This window comes from Ambystoma mexicanum, chromosome 2p, assembly GCF_040938575.1.
Source record: "Ambystoma mexicanum isolate Mex_15411 chromosome 2p, UKY_AmexF1_1, whole genome shotgun sequence".
Taxonomy (NCBI): domain Eukaryota; kingdom Metazoa; phylum Chordata; class Amphibia; order Caudata; family Ambystomatidae; genus Ambystoma; species Ambystoma mexicanum.
Window position 1 is genome coordinate 342,522,444 of NC_090923.1, and position 19,153 is coordinate 342,541,596.

Sequence of the window (19,153 nt, forward strand, 5' to 3'; positions counted from 1 at the left end):
TTTTCGTGACCAAAAGGCCACCGGGTGAAGTTGACCTGTCTCAGGATCTTTCTGAGAAAGGACCGCCTCCATTGCCAAACTGGAAGCGTCAGTTTCTACCACATACGGGAGATCTGAGCGAGGATGATTTAGAACTGGGGCTGAGGTGAATTTTCTTTTTAAGTCTTGGAATGCCTTTTCCGCTTCATCCGACCTCTGAAAGAGTTTGTTGTTTCGTAATAAGGATGTGATGGTATGCACCATATGCGAAAAGCCCGGGATGAACCTGCGATAATAGTTTGCAAATCGAAGCATGCTCTGAACTCCTTTGATTGAAGTTGGAGAGGGCCACTTGAGGATGGCGTCTACCTTCGTGAATCCATACGAACGCCTCATGGAGTTAGACCTAACCCAAAAAACTCGACCTCTGTAACGTGGAAGGAACTTTTTTCTAATTTGGCATACAGCTTATGTTGCCGAAGTTTTTCAAGTACGGCGCAGAAGTGTTTCACATGGTTCTGATCGGAAGCGAAGTACACCAGGATATCGTCAATATATACGACGACACAAACGTCAATTAGTTCTCTCACGACATTGTTCATAAAATATTGAAACGCTGCCGGGGCGTTACAGAGCCCAAAGGGCATCACTTGATATTCGAATAGCCCATGCTTAGTGCGGTTGGCGGTCTCCCATTCGTCTCCCTTTTTGACTCGTACGAGATGGTACGCCCCTCTGAGATCCAACTTAGTGTAAATTCGAGCATCCTTTACTTGATCCAGCATTTCTGGGATTAGAGGCAGGGGGTACCATTTATTTTTACTGTCACTTGGTTTAATGCGCGGTAGTTGATACAAGTTATTAGGTCTCCTTCCTTTTTAGGGACGAAGAATAAGGCCGAGGCCGCCGGTGACTTGGACGGGCGTATGAAGCCGTTAGCCAGGTATTGATCTAAGTATTGTTTTAGAAGAAGATTTTCGGGTTCCGTAGGGTGTAAATTCTACTGCATGGAATCTGAGCACCAGGTATTAGGTCGATCTGGCAATCATATGGTCTATGGGGTGGTAAAGTATTGGCTTGGTCCTTCTGGAAGACATCCTGAAAATCCTGATATTCCTGGGGTAACAAATTTGCTGGGCTCATGACTGTTGCGATTTTCTTTCTCAGGGATTCTTCTGGGTAGCAGGTATGAGCACATTCTGAGAAGGTCAACCTCTTATCACGCCAGTCTATGCAATGATTATGCGTTTCTAACAACAGCATTCCCAGAATTATTTGGAATTGTGGGGCCTTGATTAAGTCGAACACAATGGTTTCTTGATGCCCGTCTTGGCACAACAGTGTCATTTCCGTCGTTGAGTGTGTTACAGGACCAGAAGAGATCTCTGTTCCATTGACGGTGGTGACCAAATCAGTTGTTGCCTTTTGGCAAAGAGAAAGACATCCACAAAGCCAATTCTTGAACCATATAGTTACCTATGGCTCCGCTGTCGATGTAAGCTCTGACTGCATGCATATGAGACGGGTTCTGGTGACTAATGAGGATTATTGGTAAGGCTAGATGCGAGGTCTGGGAGTCCTTCTTCTCGCTCGACAAGCGGACCTCTATGCTTGTCGGGCGGGGTAATTTTCCGGCTCTGGTTCGGCGCTGACCTTGGGCCTCATTACGACCCTGGCGGAAAGTGACTGACCGGACCGCAACAGCGTAAATAGCGTTTCCGCCATTGCACGAAGGAGCAAAGTGCGGCCAATCACGACCCATCGGGCACGAGCATTACGCCATGGCGGAATCCGAAAGGCTGCGATGGCGGAAATGACCCCAAAACGGCCCTTACCGCCGCCGTACGCTGCACCAGGTGCAATACCGCCACCCATCTTAGCGGTCACCGTAATGAGCGGTCACCGTAACGAGCGTGCACCGCAAATTACGGCCACCGTAAATATACGGAAACGGAAGTAAAAGCATGTGGCCGGAACGGGAAACAGCACGCCGCACAACTATAAAATCCGAATCCCAACACAACCATAAAAAATCCGACCCTGACACACATCCCAACCCGTTAGCAACCCCAGTTAAAAAAATAAATATGGGAAAGGTAGCCAAGAAAGCGTGTGACCGCAAGCGGCAGGTACACTTCTCCCGAGAGGAACTGACCGTGCTCACCGAGACCCTCCAGGAAAATGCCGCCGTCGTCTTCTCCAGTCAAATGACCAGGACGGCCCTTGCCAACAAGAAGGCCATATGGGCCCTGGTGGCACAGCGCGTAAGTGCGGTGGGGACAACACCCCGCACGCCACAGCAATGTCGCAAGCGGTGGGACGACCTGCGGATCCGCGTACGCAGCATACTTTCTGCGAACAGGAACATCGCCACAGCTACCGGGGGGGGTTCAGAGTCGCCCATCAAGTTGACCCCCTGGGAGGAAATCTGCGCCTCCACCATAGGAATGGAGAGCATAGAGGGAGTCGGAGGGATGGAGAAAGGAGTGCCGACATCCGGAGAATCAGGTAGGTTGGCCAAGAGAAACAATGCGAAATCCACAAACCACGAACATGTGCAGTACCATGTGACCCCATAGTGCAATACATACTTTGCCCTGACAGCGCCCTCTAAAAGTCAGAATGAACAAACAAATCAATCAAGAAGCCATAAACAACCCCTACATGTGCAGCATGCACCCCCTAACTGCAGGCAGCCAAATGAATGCATCCTCAATCCACACGAAAATGAGACCACCTCCAAGGCCCAGTCCCAAATCAGCCTCATGTACCACCCCAATGCATTTGATACGTTGCCATTCCAAATCCGACAGACCCATAACTAACGCTCGCCCCTCTTTACTCCACCACAGGGTCCGATACCAACGACGAGCTGCAGGACACCCCTACCAGCACGCCTGCAAAGAGGGCCAGGACCAACGTCCCAAGAGCCTCCACCTCAGGTGCAAGGATCAAGACACGGCAGCAGCAGGAATCAAGTGGCAGCACACTGGAGGGGACTGCAACAGGCACCCCAGCAGCCAGCAAGTCCACAACCCCAGCACCACAGGTCCCCCCAAAGAACGTATCTGATGGCACTGCCTCTGGTGGTAGCAGCACCATAGGTGACACAGCTGTCATGCCAGCATGCTCCGACACGGAAAACAGTGCTGGCGACGTAGGTACCATCCATGACCTTTCCCAATCCCCCTGCATGTTCCATCCCCTACACCATGACGAAACCACGCAGGGGCACCCTGAAGACGACGACTGGCCAACCCCCACAAGTCCTGTGCCAAGGCAACATGTGTTGAGCAGCCCCCCTGTCACACCACCGCAAATGTCCATGGCCCAGCAGAGGCAACAGTCCCTCGACCTGCTGATCGAGCAACAGCAGGAAGCGTCCACGCTACTCAAGGACCATGCAAATGAATGCGGGGGTTCCAGGGCAGCCATGGAAACATCCACCGAGACACTCAGGGCACAAATAGAGAAAAGTAGTGAGAGCCTCAGGGGAGAAATGGAGAGAAGCACCGAGAGCCTGAGAGCACAAATGGAGAAAAGCACCGAGAGCCTGAGGGGGGAACTGCATGCGACGTCCAAAGACGTTTGTGCTGAACTTGCTGCTGTGCGCCGTGTGCTCTCGGAGCTCTCACAAACCCTCAGAGACATGCATGGACGCGAGCAGGCAGAGACATCATCCGTGGCAAGTTCCGTCCAGGGCAGCCCCCAACGCAGATCTGGCAGGAACCTGCGCTCCACGGGCAGGGGTGCCCCTGATACCCGTAGAGGGGGCTTGCAATAGCGTCTACCCACGGACAGCATGCATATTTGGACACTGGTGTTGGGGGGGGGAGGTAGTAGGGTGGAGGGGGTGTGTTGGGCTTCACTGGGTGGCGGGTCCATAGGGTGTATAAATCAAATCACATTAACAATACAGCACCTCATTATCATCCAATGACATGTGTGGACATTGATATTTGCGTACGAGGCCTTCATAGGCGTACAGTCCACAATGTGCCTGTACTACACACACACAGTGCCACAGGTCCCCTTTCCGTGTAATAGGCACCATGCGTGGTTGCTAGAAGCATGCATCTATGATGCTCTGTCGGATTGCACGTACATCCTGTGCCTCATGGACTCCTTGAGGTGCCTCCACATCCCCACCCTCATCATCATCATCATCTTCAGGTGCATGCAGTACAGCGTCAGGGGGCATGGGCACATTCCTACGTATGCACATGTTGTGCAGCATGACACATGCCATGACCATCTTAGAAACCTTCTCATGGCTGTACATGAGTGCCCCGCCAGACCTGCTGAGGCTGCGGAAACGAGCCTTCAGTAGGCCGAATGCCTGTTCAATGACCACACGGGTACGTGAGTGGGCATGGTTGTAGTCCTCCTCATGCTCGTTCTGTGGGTTCCGGATTGGTGTAAGGAGCCATCTCTTCAGTGGATACCCGGCATCACCTGTATGAGACGAATAAAGGGTGTCAGTGGAATGATAGTGCTAAGTAGCCCCCCCCCCCCCCTGCAAGGTCATTGACGCATCAAATGGGCCACGATGTCATGCATGGAATGAGACTCACCGAGTAGCCAGGATCTGTGCCCTGCGTGTCGCTCCATGTAGCGTGGTATTCTTGTGTTCCTCAGGACCATAGAATCATGGGTAGATCCTGGAAATCTGGCACAACAATGCGTAAATATCTTGTTGGAGTCACACACCATTTGCACATTGATTGAATGAAATTGTTTCCGGTTGCGGTACTGGACCTCCATGGCATGTGGGACAACCAATTCAACATGGGTGCAGTCGATGGCACCAATGCAACCCGGGATGCCGCCAAGTGCATGGAATCCCACTTTAGCGTTGGTAATCTCCTGGTACGTGCGTGGTAGTGTGATGTGGTCGTCGGCGTGCTTCAGGAGGGCATCGTGCACTTGGAAGAGTGTCCGTGAGAACAGTGGCTGTGAAATGCCATGCAACTGTCCCACTGTGTGCTGGTAGGTGCCTGTGGCCAGGAAGTGGAGTGCAGACACCACCTTCAGTAGGGGTGGGATGGCGGTTGGGCTATCTATCATGCTCACGAGGTCAGCATGTGTCATGTCCACAATGGCGATTATGGTGTCCCGGTCCAAACGGTAGAGGGTGTGGATCTGCTCAGCAGTGAGGTTGAACGGATCGGCTCGGAGGCGTGGGATTGCGGGCCGCCTGCGTGGTGGTAGTGGCAGTGCTTGTGGGCCTTGCTGACCCTGCCTTGCCCTCCTCCTCCTCCTTCTCCTCCGTCTCCCCTGTGCGCCCGGTTGTTGTACCTGTTGTTGTTCGTCGTCTTCTTGTAGTTGTAGCACTTGCAGTGCTATCTGGTACCCCAGGCCCAACATCGCTAGTCCTGCCGGTAGCATTTTGGAGTGGGAGTGGTTGTGGGAGGGGTTTGGGTCTGCAATATATGTGCTGTCGGCCTGTATGGCCTCCACCTGTGCTGATTGAATGAATCTGTGGCAGATGCAATCCCTTCTGGCCGAGCACGTCCCGCACGTAAGGCTGCATTTGGCCGCATGGCATCTTGGGATTTGAATCATGTATCAAATCCCGATGGCAGTGTGATGTACTTTGACTGATCTTCATGCTATGCTCCCATTGTTACACATGCTATGATTGCAGCCGCTTACATACCTGTGAAGAGTCAGTGGTATGTAGGGCTCGATCGATGGCCGACCCTCATGCAGCACAGTAACGTACTTCACCGACGGGCGTGGCGTGCCATTTGTGATTGCAGCCAGTTAGCATCATGACACACAGCCGCACTACATTGATGTAATTGTGAATGCAAGCGTTCACAGAAGCCTTTTCGACGTAATGTTGCAAGTGAGGAATTCGAAGGCCAGCATTTTGGGTTTTGAAGTAGCGGCGAGGATACGCCCACAGGTCTGGCTGGAAATGTAACGTTCTATTGTAGAATGTCCTTGGGACATGGCCCATAACGAGCAGGCAATGAATGATATGAATTGAATGGGATGCGCAATAGCGTAGTGGACGATAAGGCAGGACGTTCCCAAATCCATCTTGCTTCACAACACTACAGATCCGGCCAGGGGCACAGTGGTTTTTGCGGACTGCATTACGCACAGACGCGATGGAAGTTTCACATATTATGTGAGTGAATATTCATGCGTTTTCATTGCGGGATGAGGGAATGATGTGTGGATGCATGGACTGATGATTCCGTTTAGGGTCTGCCATGTACATGGGTTTTTTGATTCACTCCCCTTCCCCTGCGTTATGTGATGCAAGGCTGCCATAGTGGGACATACGTCTATCTGCCCTTGTCGGATCCTCCCTGTCTCGACGCGCCTTCATACACTTGTGTCTAGGCACGTTACTAATCCCATGTCATGGGTTCTATCTTGACGGACGCATGCACAGTAACCGACGTTGACAATGGTGTATTTAGCTCGATTGGTTTCGTTATGATTCGATACTGATTTAGGGGTGTGTATATTCCTTTGGAGTGGGCTAGCATGCATATGGGTGTGGATTTGGTGTGTTGAATGAAGATTGTAATGCATCATGAGTCCCGTAATGCAATCGGTTGATTTGTGTTTCTTTTGGGTGACAGGTATCTCCTGCCCTATTGCAGATGCCATCTCTACGCCACTCCTCCAGATGGTTTTTACTCTCGACTCCTGCAGCTTCGGGTGAATCAGTGGAGCACCATTTCGATCATATGGGACGATCGCCAATGGGCCACATGCCCTTACGCTGTACTGGTGGCTAGGTGCAACATTTCGGCCTTTCAGCTCGACTAGTGCCTGCCTCATGGGACGGACCTGCGGTTCTTGCCGCTTCCATGTTGCCTTTTGGAACGTTGATGTAGGCCCTGTGTGCCATGATGGTACAGGGCGTCACACAAGTGGAAGCCGGCCAATTATTGCAGATGCAGCCCTCGGTGATGATGGTTGTTTTGGTGGTATTTTGCAAATTGCTGTGGGGCCTTTGTCATTTGGATGTGCATTTAAATTGTATTCCGATATTTGTCGTGTTGCGTTGTTCTTTGCAGGTGATGTGGCGATTTTCGCTTTGTGGCGGTATGTATTGCGTGATGATCTGCATTGTGTTCCGCCTTCTGAGTTGAGTTGTGTGGTACAGTACTGGCCGCGTTTGCCTACGTAGCACAGTATGGTCACGGATAGGGGCTGCCATTGTGACTGTTTACATGATGTGCTGTTCAGGGGCGGGGGATTGGCTTTTGGCCGACTGGTGCCTGTCAGCCAGGTCGATTGGTGGAATGATGGGTTGTTCAGAATGTGGCTGGTCACAGGTGACTGTGTTTGCGTGCGTTTGTTGGAGGGGGACTGGGGTCATGTCCATTGGAATAGCTTCTGTATTGATGCCATCTGTGCCCTGCAGCTCCCATCGGCCCCTCTTGGGATGAGCCTGGCTGCTCAGTCACTCTGCCGACTTGTGTGGTACATGCTTCTGCTGATGGTTGGTTTGTTTACTGGCATGAGTACAGGGCTGGTGCAATCCCCCTCAGGATGCTGTTTTGGATGTTGCCTTGCGCTGGTGGCAAGCGATGGGGGACTACTGTTGTTTTGTGTCATGTGTTCTTGATTTTCATTTTGATGTATTGTACCTTCACATGCCTGTGCTGCGTCAGTACGGCTATGGTGACATGCCGTACATGGATGCCCACTCACGGGGCGCTTTGAGCCCCTGCATGCTTTTCTACGTTGGCATGCATGGGTGAATTGTGGATTTCACTGGTTGCATAGTGTGAGTACATTGCGCCTGCCAGGAGTTGTGCAATGAGGCCAGGGAGTGGAGTACAGGCACTCAGTGGGCCATTTACGGTTGGTTCGCGTTGCCGTATTTCTCGCCATGGCGGAATGGTACTTTACGACGTGCTTGATGGCGTTCAGTACATGTCCGCTAGGGTCAGAATTCGCGTACCGTTGCGCCATGGCGGTGATTCCGGTTTTGCAAGGCGCGCGTGCGCGTACTTGGTGCAGTTAGCGTTGCCGTTCACTGCGGTGTCGCTAATGGCATCGTACTTTACGGTGACGGGTCATGATCGCAACGAGCGGTGTTCGATGGCGGTATTGCATTTCCGCCATCATTTTTCCATTTCCGCAAGGGTCGTAATGAGGCCCCTTGTCGGCAACCCAGACTGCTTTCTTGGGTGGTTTCACTGGACAGCCTCGGAGAAAGTGGCCAGCAGTCCCGCAATATAAGCACAATTGTTGTTGTCTTCTCCTATCCCTCTCGGATTTAGATAGCGGCCCTAGTACACCTCCAATTTGCATGGGTTCAGACCTGTCTGTGGTCTTGGAAGGGTTGTCTCTCGGACGCACAAACACCTGATTCTCCAATCTAGCTCGGTCAGCTTTCCGGTTCTCCAGTCTGTGGTCTAGTTGTACCACTAAGTCAATGTATTCCACACAGTGTCGGGGTGGGTTGACCACTTGAGCAAAGACATTTATTTTATTTTTGTATTTATTTATTTGAATTTGTAAAGCACCCACTGCCCTCGGGCATCGTGGCACTGTTAAGAATGCTTGCTTAGTTACATAAGTGCAGTTAGAAGGCATACATTCATAGATGATAGCTTCAGACAATTGCAGTAAGAACATAAGAGTAATTACATAGATTGGTGGGCAAGTATATGGTGCCAGCCACATCTTAAACGGCGGCAGCTACATAAAGTTGCAAGGTCAGCTTCAGTGGGCAAGAGGATGGTGCCAGCCACATGTTGCATGGCGGCAGCTACAAACAGATGCGTGGTCAAGAATAGTATGCATACATTAGTGCTACCTAAGGGTTGAATGGCGGCAGCATCTCATGAATGTGTTGTCATGTTCAATGGGCAAGTGCGTGGTGACCGGCACAGATACATAGGAGAGAAGCTACAGATAGGTGCGTGGCTGGTTTCATAAATAGAATAACATGGGGCCAGTTCCTTATTGGACGGTGGCAAGTGCATACTATTACATAAGTTTAAATCAACAGGCACTAGCCTAGAGCAAATCTCATGGAATGGCAGGCAGCTACATACACTTACTGGGGTAGGAGGAGATGGGAGGAAGGAAAGACTAGGGAGTAGGTGAAGGTGGTGGGGACAACAGGTGCAGGCGGGGGTGTGGAGAATGGGGACATGAAGGGGGTAGAGGAGGAGTTAGTAGGGGGGTAAGACATGTAAAGTGCCCAATGCCCTCGAGCATAGTGGTGCTGTTAGGAATTCTTGCTTAGTTACAAAAGTGCAGTTAGAAGGCATACATACATAGATGATAGCTTAGACAATTGCAGTAAGAGCATAACAGTGATTACATAGATTGGTGGGCAAGTATATGGTGCCAGCCACATCTTACACGGGGGCAGCTACATAAAGTTGCAAGGTCAGTTTCGGTGGGCAAGAGCTTGGTGCCAGCCACATGTTGCATGGCGGCAGCTACAAACAGTTGCGGGGTCGGCAGCTACATAAAGTTGCAAGGTCAGTTTCGGTGGGCAAGAGCATGGTGCCAGCCACATGTTGCATGGCGGCTGCTACAAACAGTTGCAGGGTCAAGAGTAGTATCGCATACGTTAGTGCTACCTAAGGGTTGAATGCCGGCAGCATCTCATGAATGCGTAGTCATGTTCAAAGGTCAAGTGTGTGGGGACCGGCACAGATACATAGGAGAGAAGCTACAGATAGGTGCATGGTTAATTTCATACTTAGAATAGCATGGGGCCAGTCCCTTATTGGACGGTGGCAAGTGCATAGTATTACCTAGGTTTAAATCAACGGGCACTAGCCTGGAGCAGGTCTCATGGAATGGCGGGCAGCTACATGCACTTACTAGGGTGGGAGGAGAAGGGAGGAAGGAAAGTATAGGGGGTAGGTGAAGGGGGTGTAGACCAACATGGGCATTCAGGGGGGTGAAGAGTGGAACATGAAGGGGGAGAGGAGGGATGGGATTGGGGGTAAGATATACAGGGTGCAGCAGGGGGAGTTTGAGACGTACGGGGGCATTCCCTCACACTGGCGACCAGAGGGAGGGGGTGGGGGGCATACACTCACACTGGCGACCAAGGGGAGGGGGTGGGGGAATTTATTCGTGCTGAGATCAGGGGGAGGGGGTGGGGGGCATTTACTCACGCTGTGTCCAAGAGGAGGGGGCGGGGGGCAGTTACTCATGCTGTGACCAAGGGGAGGGGCTGGGGGCATTCACCCACACTGGCGACCAAGGGGAGGGGGGCATTCATTTGTGCTGAGACCAGAGGGATGGGTGATGTGCTGATCTGGTTGTTGATTAAAACATCTCACCTATCCATAAATAATAACCTGAACCACAAAATAGGTTGCGTTTCACAATATTTTCATACATATTTACTACATAACACCCAGTGGTTCATTTGCAAGGGTATAAAGAAACATAAGTCAGAAATACAATTATATAAAATACATACAATATGACAAATAGGATAAAGATGAAATTCCATCTAGGCCGATCAGCCCCATTTCCTTGACTGCTGTTTCTTCTACTTAACCATCTCTCTTTGGAAGAATAGCCACATAGTAAAAAGGGCCAATTAAGTCAGTGAGGATCAAAAATATTTGTCATGTTTTTTGTGGCATTCAGTAGGTATGACAAATTATTTTGCAATTGCTTATATTTCTACTATATCCATGTTATTGTTATGCATATTGCACACAGCAACATGAGTCAGTCTTTTCTGAGACATTGTTGAATGTAGCAAGGATGTTAGTTGTTACAAAGCATGTAAGCTTCTATCAGCCTCGCAGAACAAAACTGGAACAGTTAAGAGGACCAGCAGTGGCTTCACCTGTGCAAAGAAAGCTCTTTCTGTAGGAAAGATCCCTCCCAAAAATGTTTACCAGTTCTGAGACTGAAGAATACTTGTTGATGCTGGATAAGGTTGTTAATTGGCCAGAGAGAAGGAAATCTTTAATTTCTGGGTATTTAACAATCATTTCAGAGCCTCTCACTGGTTGGTGGAAGAGTTGAATGGAAGAGAACGCGCACCTATAATTACATTTTGCCCATCTGCATGCGTCAAACAGCCCTTGCACCATGAGGGGAAGCTGCACCAGTATGTACTGGCTCACCTATTACGACTCTTATGCCTGTGTGCATGCTTGAAACAGTCCCCCACACCATGAGGCTAGGCTGCACCAGTATGAATTTGCTTACCTGTTAAGACTCTTATGCCTGTGTGCATGCTTTAAACAGCCCCCGCATCATAAGGCTAGGCTGCACCAGTATGTATTTGCTTACCTATTATGCCACTTATGCCTGTGTGCATGCTTTATGTATACATACACTCTGTAACCCATACGTGCTTCCTTGCACTTTGTGAACTATACTACGTAACATGCACTTTCTGTAACTGGTGCCAGATGCCTCAGGGCTTTGTGTGCTGAAAAAATGTAAGAATAAATAAACAAATTGGAGTGAGAGTGGTGGTAAAAGAAGAGGATTTGAGTGGAGAAGCATTTGAGAGAGGGAGAGGAGTCGCAGATACTAGGGCCGAGAAGATAACTCAGGGGCAATGGCTGTCTTGGAAGGAAGACATCCCTGAGCAGCATGGGTTCAAAACCTATTCCCGTGCTTAGAGGCTTGACTCCAATATGAACCACGATATAAGAACCCAATTTTTTATAATGAGCACAATAAAGGTCATCAGATCCAATTACTAATTTGCCTGTTACTATGCCTGCTGTAACACTTTAGACATAACTTAGAACATGTACTGATGAAGCCAACAGTTTTGGATCATCTTTTGAGCATTTTATAGGTGTTGGGCTTCATTATGCGTTTGACGGTCCGTAAATAAGGGTGCCGATAGCAAAGTACTGGCACCCTTTCCGGACTGGCAAACTAAGAGTCTGCTGGTAGGGGCACGGTACTCCCAGCAGGCCTTATCTGCCGGGATTTCACGTCCCTACCAGCATACTTTTCCCTGAAGCACCGGCACCATTAGCAACGGTGCCAGTGCTTCAGTGTCACCCTTCTTGTGGAGTCCTATGGTACTCCACGGGAATGGGGATTACCGATTCTGCCCCCTGCCATAATATCCTGGAAGTCAGGCGGCAAAAACAACGTTACAGGGTGCCGAACGGTTTTACCGGCAACCCTGTAATGAGGCCCCATTGTCATCTTAACTCTATGCAGTAATGCTAATTACCAGGTATTTCTATCATGAGCCCAGACAGTACCACACATTTGTCAGGTATTGCCCTGACATGCTCTGGTACTCAGACCATGTACCGTATCTTGCTACCCTATACCAGGTAATGACCATTTCAAGGTTTTATCGAAAGTCAAGGTACACATACAATAACAAGGCTATGCACAATTAGTATAACAGTGCCACAATGAAAGATTCCATTACATCCAACTTGGACATCAATGGCAGCTTACTCCTTACCCGCTGTGCCTTTAAAACTTCAAGCAACCGTGTACATGATTTAGCATTTGTTAGAGTGGATCAGGACAATCATCCACCCATGTACCCGACGGGGCTGAGCAGGATTGCGTGCTTCTCCACTTCCAGGACCTTTTCCTTGAGTGTGGTGTCGTTCTCCGTTATCTCCGAGCTAGTCGGTTTCTCTCCTTGATGTTGCAGAATCCCCACTCTCTGTGATCGTGAGCCTGGAGCACCAGACGGGGGAGGCTCCAGGCTCCCCCTCATTGTCAGTGCACTCAGTCATATCTCTGCACCTGCTGGGTCAATCAGCCCCACATTTCTGTCAGGGTGCCCTGGGTCAGTGCAACTTCTCCCTTAGGGGGCGGTGGAGTTGGGGGCAGAGGACCCTTTTTGACCTGTTGGTCGGTGAGCTACGCAGCTGGGCTGCTTTCATCCACACGCACCCTCTGGTGGCCACCCTCCTCAACATCTTTTGATGCAAGTATTACATGAGATATAAATCTTAAATTGAAAAGGTGTTTCTGCCAGGAATGACGCTTGGTCAGTACACATATAGGTAGCAGCCTCGAAGCTAGGATCATACCAAATGTTTTCGTGTCACTAATAAGTAAAAATAATGCTCTATGTAAAACACAATTATGTTGGGTCCTTACCAGATTTTAAAAGTCCAAACATATTTTCTTCTTTCGTTGATCTTGTTAGAGATTCCTCCTGTACCGCCTTCTCCAATACTTAAAATCCTCAAGGGGCCAAAATATCTTCAGACTGAGCATACAGCTTAACTGGGATGCCCTCTGCACCCCAGAACTAAGCACATATATTTTTCATTAAAAATCAAAATGTGTAGATGGAAATGGATGATAATACTTGGTAAAAAAACAAAGCACAGAAAGCACAGTTGTCTCATAGTGAACAGAGATCACAATGTGGAACATAGCTTAAGGTAATTAAAACGAAACAGACACCTAGAGCAATAAAAAATTGTCATAGCGTCATTATCTCATTGTGGTGAAGAGTCTTCCGTGCCTTTGAAAAACATACGAAAACCAGTGTCTTTTTTCACAGGGCTTTGATCATGTGGCAGGTTCCACAGCATCAAAGGAGAAATAGAAGGGCGGAGGTAGCTGGAATTGGAGGTACAGTTGGAGCAGCGGGTGAAGTGCTAACCAACTCAGGGAGAGCCATGGTAGACTTAGTTTGTGTAGGATGCTGCTGAGAGTCCGACACAAAACACTGGTCTATGTAAGACACAAAAGCAGTAAGTAGGAACAAGGACCCAGAGATGCATGCCCAGATGCTGCAGAGAAGTAATGCTGCCTGAAATGCTCAGGGAAGGGGTTTGAGTGTAAACTCACTGAATAATTGTCCAAATTATAAGTCCAATATCCCAGATTCCTCTGAGAAAGAGATTGGAAAATAGTTGCATACCGTGAATGGAAGTTCACGTTCCCAGATTCCTTGGAGAAAGAGACTGAGTAGAGAGCCATTACATGCTGGAGCATAAATGTTTGCACTCTCCTGTTCGCCCTTGATACAGATCCACTTGAGGGTTCCCCAGAGAGTGAAGGTCTGTAGAAGAACTTCCTGGCACAGCTCCTACTCATGAGAGACCGAGCCCTGCCTGTTCAGAGCATCCGCCATCATATTCTCCTTCCTGGCAGGGTGAATTGCTGACAGGTAGATCTTGTTCTTTAACGCTCAGAACCAGAGCTCAGCTATACAGCTCAAATAAATGTCATGTTTTAAGTGTCTATTCATCATAGAGCATCAAATAGCATCGTGTTGTCTTTCTCCACATTTCACTTCTTACCTGTCTTGAATGGAGTTGATAAAGAGGTTGACAAACCAGCCGAGAGAGTATTGATACATAGGATCAATGTTAGCCAGATCTGCAATACTGAAGAACAGAACCGAGGAATGCTTTGCAATAGGTCTGTAGCCTTCTCGAGATTCTGCAATTTTTATTTCTGTCTTCTCTGCAATCTAATAAATAAATAAAAAATAGATTCCATTTAGTATCGATTTGTGGGGTTAATATAAACAAATGTAATAACTAGAAGGCAAAATTGCTGCATATCAGTTTGTGTAACTTCAATATCACTATTTTTGTAGTTAAATATGTAACTCAAATTTAAATTCAGATAGTTAAAATGTTTATTGAAGTGCTTAAAATGTTATGTTCTACCATAACAGCATAGTCAAAATCAGTAAAACGACATGAGTGCCAGCTACTGTGAGAAACCTGAAGCTTTCTCACCCACTAGTTCTGGGGATCTGTCATCCAGGTGGCCAGGACAGAGAGCTATTGGAACCAGTTCCTGGGGGTGGACCAGTGCGGGAGGATCACCTGGATGAGGGGTCTTTGGGGAGTGGAAGTGGGAGCCCGAAGGGTGCGACGCGGTTTCCTCTTCCCTGTAACACCTTTTCCCCATCCAACCAGGTAGGATACCTAGAAGTACAACCTCCCCCCCCCCCGTTTCCCAACACAAACACTTTCACATAGACAGTTCATCGTGAGCGACAACGGGCTAACACCGGAGCCATATACCTGATATGTCCCAACACAGTGGTCAGACAATGTCAGGCAATTACTGATCATTACACATAACTGACTCACATCACACTTCCCCACATGGATAAATGGCAGAGCATGAAAGCACACACAGAGCGAGGAAAAGCAAATGAGGAAGCAGCAGTTCCAAGCTGGAAGTTTAACACAAGAAGAAAGGCAGGGAGACCGGAGAGGGTTGCAAGGATGGAAGTACCCTTGACCTCTAGAAACCTTAATTTCACAAGCCCAAGACCAGGAACTGAAGCAGGTATCCGGGGCACTCCTGTGTCGATAACCCAGGCCGGGAGGAGCGATTGCCACCGTGGTACTGTCCTTGGCTCCTGCAAGAAAGCTGTGCCAGTAAAAGTAGCACAGCCGGTGAGTAGGAGAAACTGATACAAAATCAGCTTGTGTTTGAACCAAGGTTGCAACAGGCAACATTGTATGAAGAAATCAACAAAGGACAGTGGTTGAAGCGCATGTATTGAGAGGCACCAACAAGTGGAAACTAAAGGAGTGAATGTACTTTGAAAAAGCCAAATAAGATACTGTGTACAGAGTGGCCCAGCGCCACGTGGGTGCTCATTCAAAGGTCTTGGTTAGGTATCCAACTGAATGGTGACTGAATTGTAAAAAAGGAACTTTGTATCGAAGTGGTCCTGTGACGGGTCAAGCTAAACCCTGTGCACATTTGAAAGTCTTTGATAAGTATAAAGTGAACTGCAATTGGTCCGAGCCCGTCTGAAGGAGACTAATTGAAAGTGGAAAAGCGATCCTAATCCGGCTGAGGGGGATCCGCAGTGAACCGTGAGTCACCCGAGAAGGAATATTTTTGGAATCGTAATAGAAAAAAGGGAACTGAGCCTGGCTAATTAACTCTTTGACAGACATGATGACAATATTCCCATGTTTTAATACCATTGATTATGTTCCTAGAAGCACTCCTTATCGACCCAAAGGAAAATAAGGTGGCCAATAAGGCTAATGAACCATAAATGCTGGCATTGTCAGTCACTGGGTTGCATTGCTTTTAACGCACAGGCTGTGTAAGTCATATTTAGTCACCTGTTATGATGTTTGTGCCTCAATCACTCCATGATCAACAAGCAAGCATGAAATCAGATGCCCAAATATGAAAACAAAATACATCCCAATATGGCCACTCTGAAAAAGATGTTTGGCGGCAGAGAAGAGAGAACATCCCCTTTTCATGGCTTCTATATTAAAGGCAGGAGATGGACCAGAACCCTACTGAAGAAAAGGGTGGTGATTGAGGGAGTTTAGTGTCTCAAATAAGGGGAGCCACATGAAAGTCAGCCCGTGAATCTGTGGCTTATGAAAACCAATCCTCCCCACCCCAAACCTGCTTCCATATATGCATACATTTTCAAGGTGTCATCATTGGGAGATTACAGTTTCAAAAGTGTTTTCACCAACAAGTGCTGTGCATATACATCTGATTTACTGCATGGGGTACACTTCAACACAAACAACCTTTGTGGTATTTTATATGTATGTCCATCATGTAGTGTAGTGTAAGGAAGTCATGGTATCCAAGTAAGATAGACACAAGTGACCACAGTTTAAGGGCGTTTATTGGACTTTCACAAGGGGGTGAAAAACACCTATCTAAACCTAAAGCTACAGATGGAAGCAAGCTACGACCATCAAATAATAATAATACAGTCTTAGTGGAGTCTTGTCAAAATAGAAGGGCCTATACTAAAAAACCTATTGCCAATCCTTACCGCTCATTTACAAATAGTGTGGGGGAATGTTCATGTAAAAGAAAGGGATCCAGGGAGGGACACCTGAATCACATATGTATAAGAAAATAATTTTCTGTTTTTGTTTTATACATCAGGCCCTCTGAATTAAGAGACTTTGATAAGGAAAGAGACATGGGCACAGAAGGCCCCGATGCTGGAATTGGAACTGTATCCTAGTGTCGAGGAAGCCAGAGTGTGTGCTTGGCTCGATCAAACTGCCTTGCCCCGTGCTGAAAACGTGGGGTAGGGGAGCCAACGGCCCGCACACCCTGACTTATCATTTTGTGAACAATCCTTTCTTTTACATGAACATTCCCCCACACTATTTGTAAATAAGCGGTAAGGATTGGCAATAGGTTTTTTAGTATAGGCCCTTCTATTTTGACAAGACTCCACTAAGACTGTATTATTATTATTTGATGGTCGTAGCTTGCTTCCATCTGTAGCTTTAGGTTTAGATAGGTGTTTTTCACCCCCTTGTGAAAGTCCAATAAACGCCCTTAAACTGTGGTCACTTGTGTCTATCTTACTTGGATACCATGACTTCCTTACACTACACTACATGATGGACATACATATAAAATACCACAAAGGTTGTTTGTGTTGAAGTGTACCCCATGCAGTAAATCAGATGTATATGCACAGCACTTGTTGGTGAAAACACTTTTGAAACTGTAATCTCCCAATGATGACACCTTGAAAATGTATGCATATATGGAAGCAGGTTTGGGGTGGGGAGGATTGGTTTTCATAAGCCACAGATTCACGGGCTGACTTTCATGTGGCTCCCCTTATTTGAGACACTAAACTCCCTCAATCACCACCCTTTTCTTCAGTAGGGTTCTGGTCCATCTCCTGCCTTTAATATAGAAGCCATGAAAAGGGGATGTTCTCTCTTCTCTGCCGCCAAACATCTTTTTCAGAGTGGCCATATTGGGATGTATTTTGTTTTCATATTTGGGCATCTGATTTCATGCTTGCTTGTTGATCATGGAGTGATTGAGGCACAAACATCATAACAGGTGACTAAATATGACTTACACAGCCTGTGCGTTAAAAGCAATGCAACCCAGTGACTGACAATGCCAGCATTTATGGTTCATTAGCCTTATTGGCCACCTTATTTTCCTTTGGGTCGATAAGGAGTGCTTCTAGGAACATAATCAATGGTATTAAAACATGGGAATATTGTCATCATGTCTGTCAAAGAGTTAATTACTCAAGCTACTTGAAACCTCTCTGAGTACAGCCAGTAACCACTTTTAAAACACAGTCCCAACAAAGACATACCAATTGAACTAACAACCAAAATCAGCTAATGGTACTGAAAATGGCTAATTACAATGAAAGATAAAAACTACCTCCACGGCAAGCACCCAAAGGGACCACTATAAACTTACAGCTCAAAAGTCCATTAAAGCCAGTAAAATTGAATCATAAGTGGAATCAGAGCATATTGGAATACATACATATAAAGATTTGCTCATTAGTCATTGCACATAAATCAAGCAGAGTTTCTTGAAGGCTAATATGATCGACCTCTTAAGCAAACTTGAATACATAAAATGGAAAGAAACTTACTTACACCTACTGTAGTGGCAGATAAAGGCATCACCACGAGGGCCAAATATGCACCATCTCCAGCAAACCTCCTCATGGCCTACTACATGATTCAAATTGCCTGGCAGAACACTTTCAAGGATTTTTCTCACATGTCATCCTCTAGTTAGATTTAATAATTTAGGGTTGTGCAGCTCAGGAATGTGATACATAAGTTCCTTATTTTAACAGCAATGCATTTCACGTACAGCTCATGCTTAACTTCGGCAGAACCGAAATTACATTTCTCGACCTTGAGGTGTACATAAACTAGGCCCAGCACGGATTGCTACCACCTAATCTTTTGGTACAAAAGGACAGGATACTCAACATTGGTGTGGATCAGGAATGAAGAGTACGAGTAGAACTAAGGAATGCAGTCGGCCAATTTCCTAAACGGAACCAGAATCCCATATAAAAGGTGGCCTTGTGAACAAGACAAAATACCTTGAAGAAGATGTGTTGCTTAACAAGAAGCATTTGATTAGTTCAATGTGAGCTGCAGTGTTTACATAATCTGGAACCATCTAATGAGGTATTGAAGTGTTGCCAAGATAAAGATAACAGCTTCAGTCAAAACATTAAAAAAAAACGCTAACCATCATAACTAAAATGTGCTCAGAAGTAGGCACGATTGGGAAAATTGTGCATAAGGTACACAGCCACAAAAAGCAGACACTGCTGAATGCATTTAATTTGTGCAGTAAGTGGCAGTGTATGTCCCAAATTCGGAACCCAAGTTCTTTATTTACAAGATGTGCATGGCCAACTCCCATTGATGAAGGCCAAAGAATGCTTCCCAATGGTCTTCACTGCCCCCCATAAACAAAACCTCTGCTT

At 47.4% G+C, this 19,153-nt stretch overlaps 1 protein-coding gene across 1 annotated transcript in view; it reads right to left on the reverse strand.

The window, feature by feature from the left end:
• Nucleotides 1-19,153, reverse strand: part of DNAH12 (dynein axonemal heavy chain 12) — a 3,791,933-nt gene that overhangs the window by 746,210 nt on the left and 3,026,570 nt on the right. Inside the window, exon 59 of the mRNA XM_069643677.1 lies at nucleotides 14,205-14,377. Coding sequence (XP_069499778.1) covers nucleotides 14,205-14,377 — 173 coding nt within the window. The remainder of the gene's footprint in view (nucleotides 1-14,204; nucleotides 14,378-19,153) is intronic.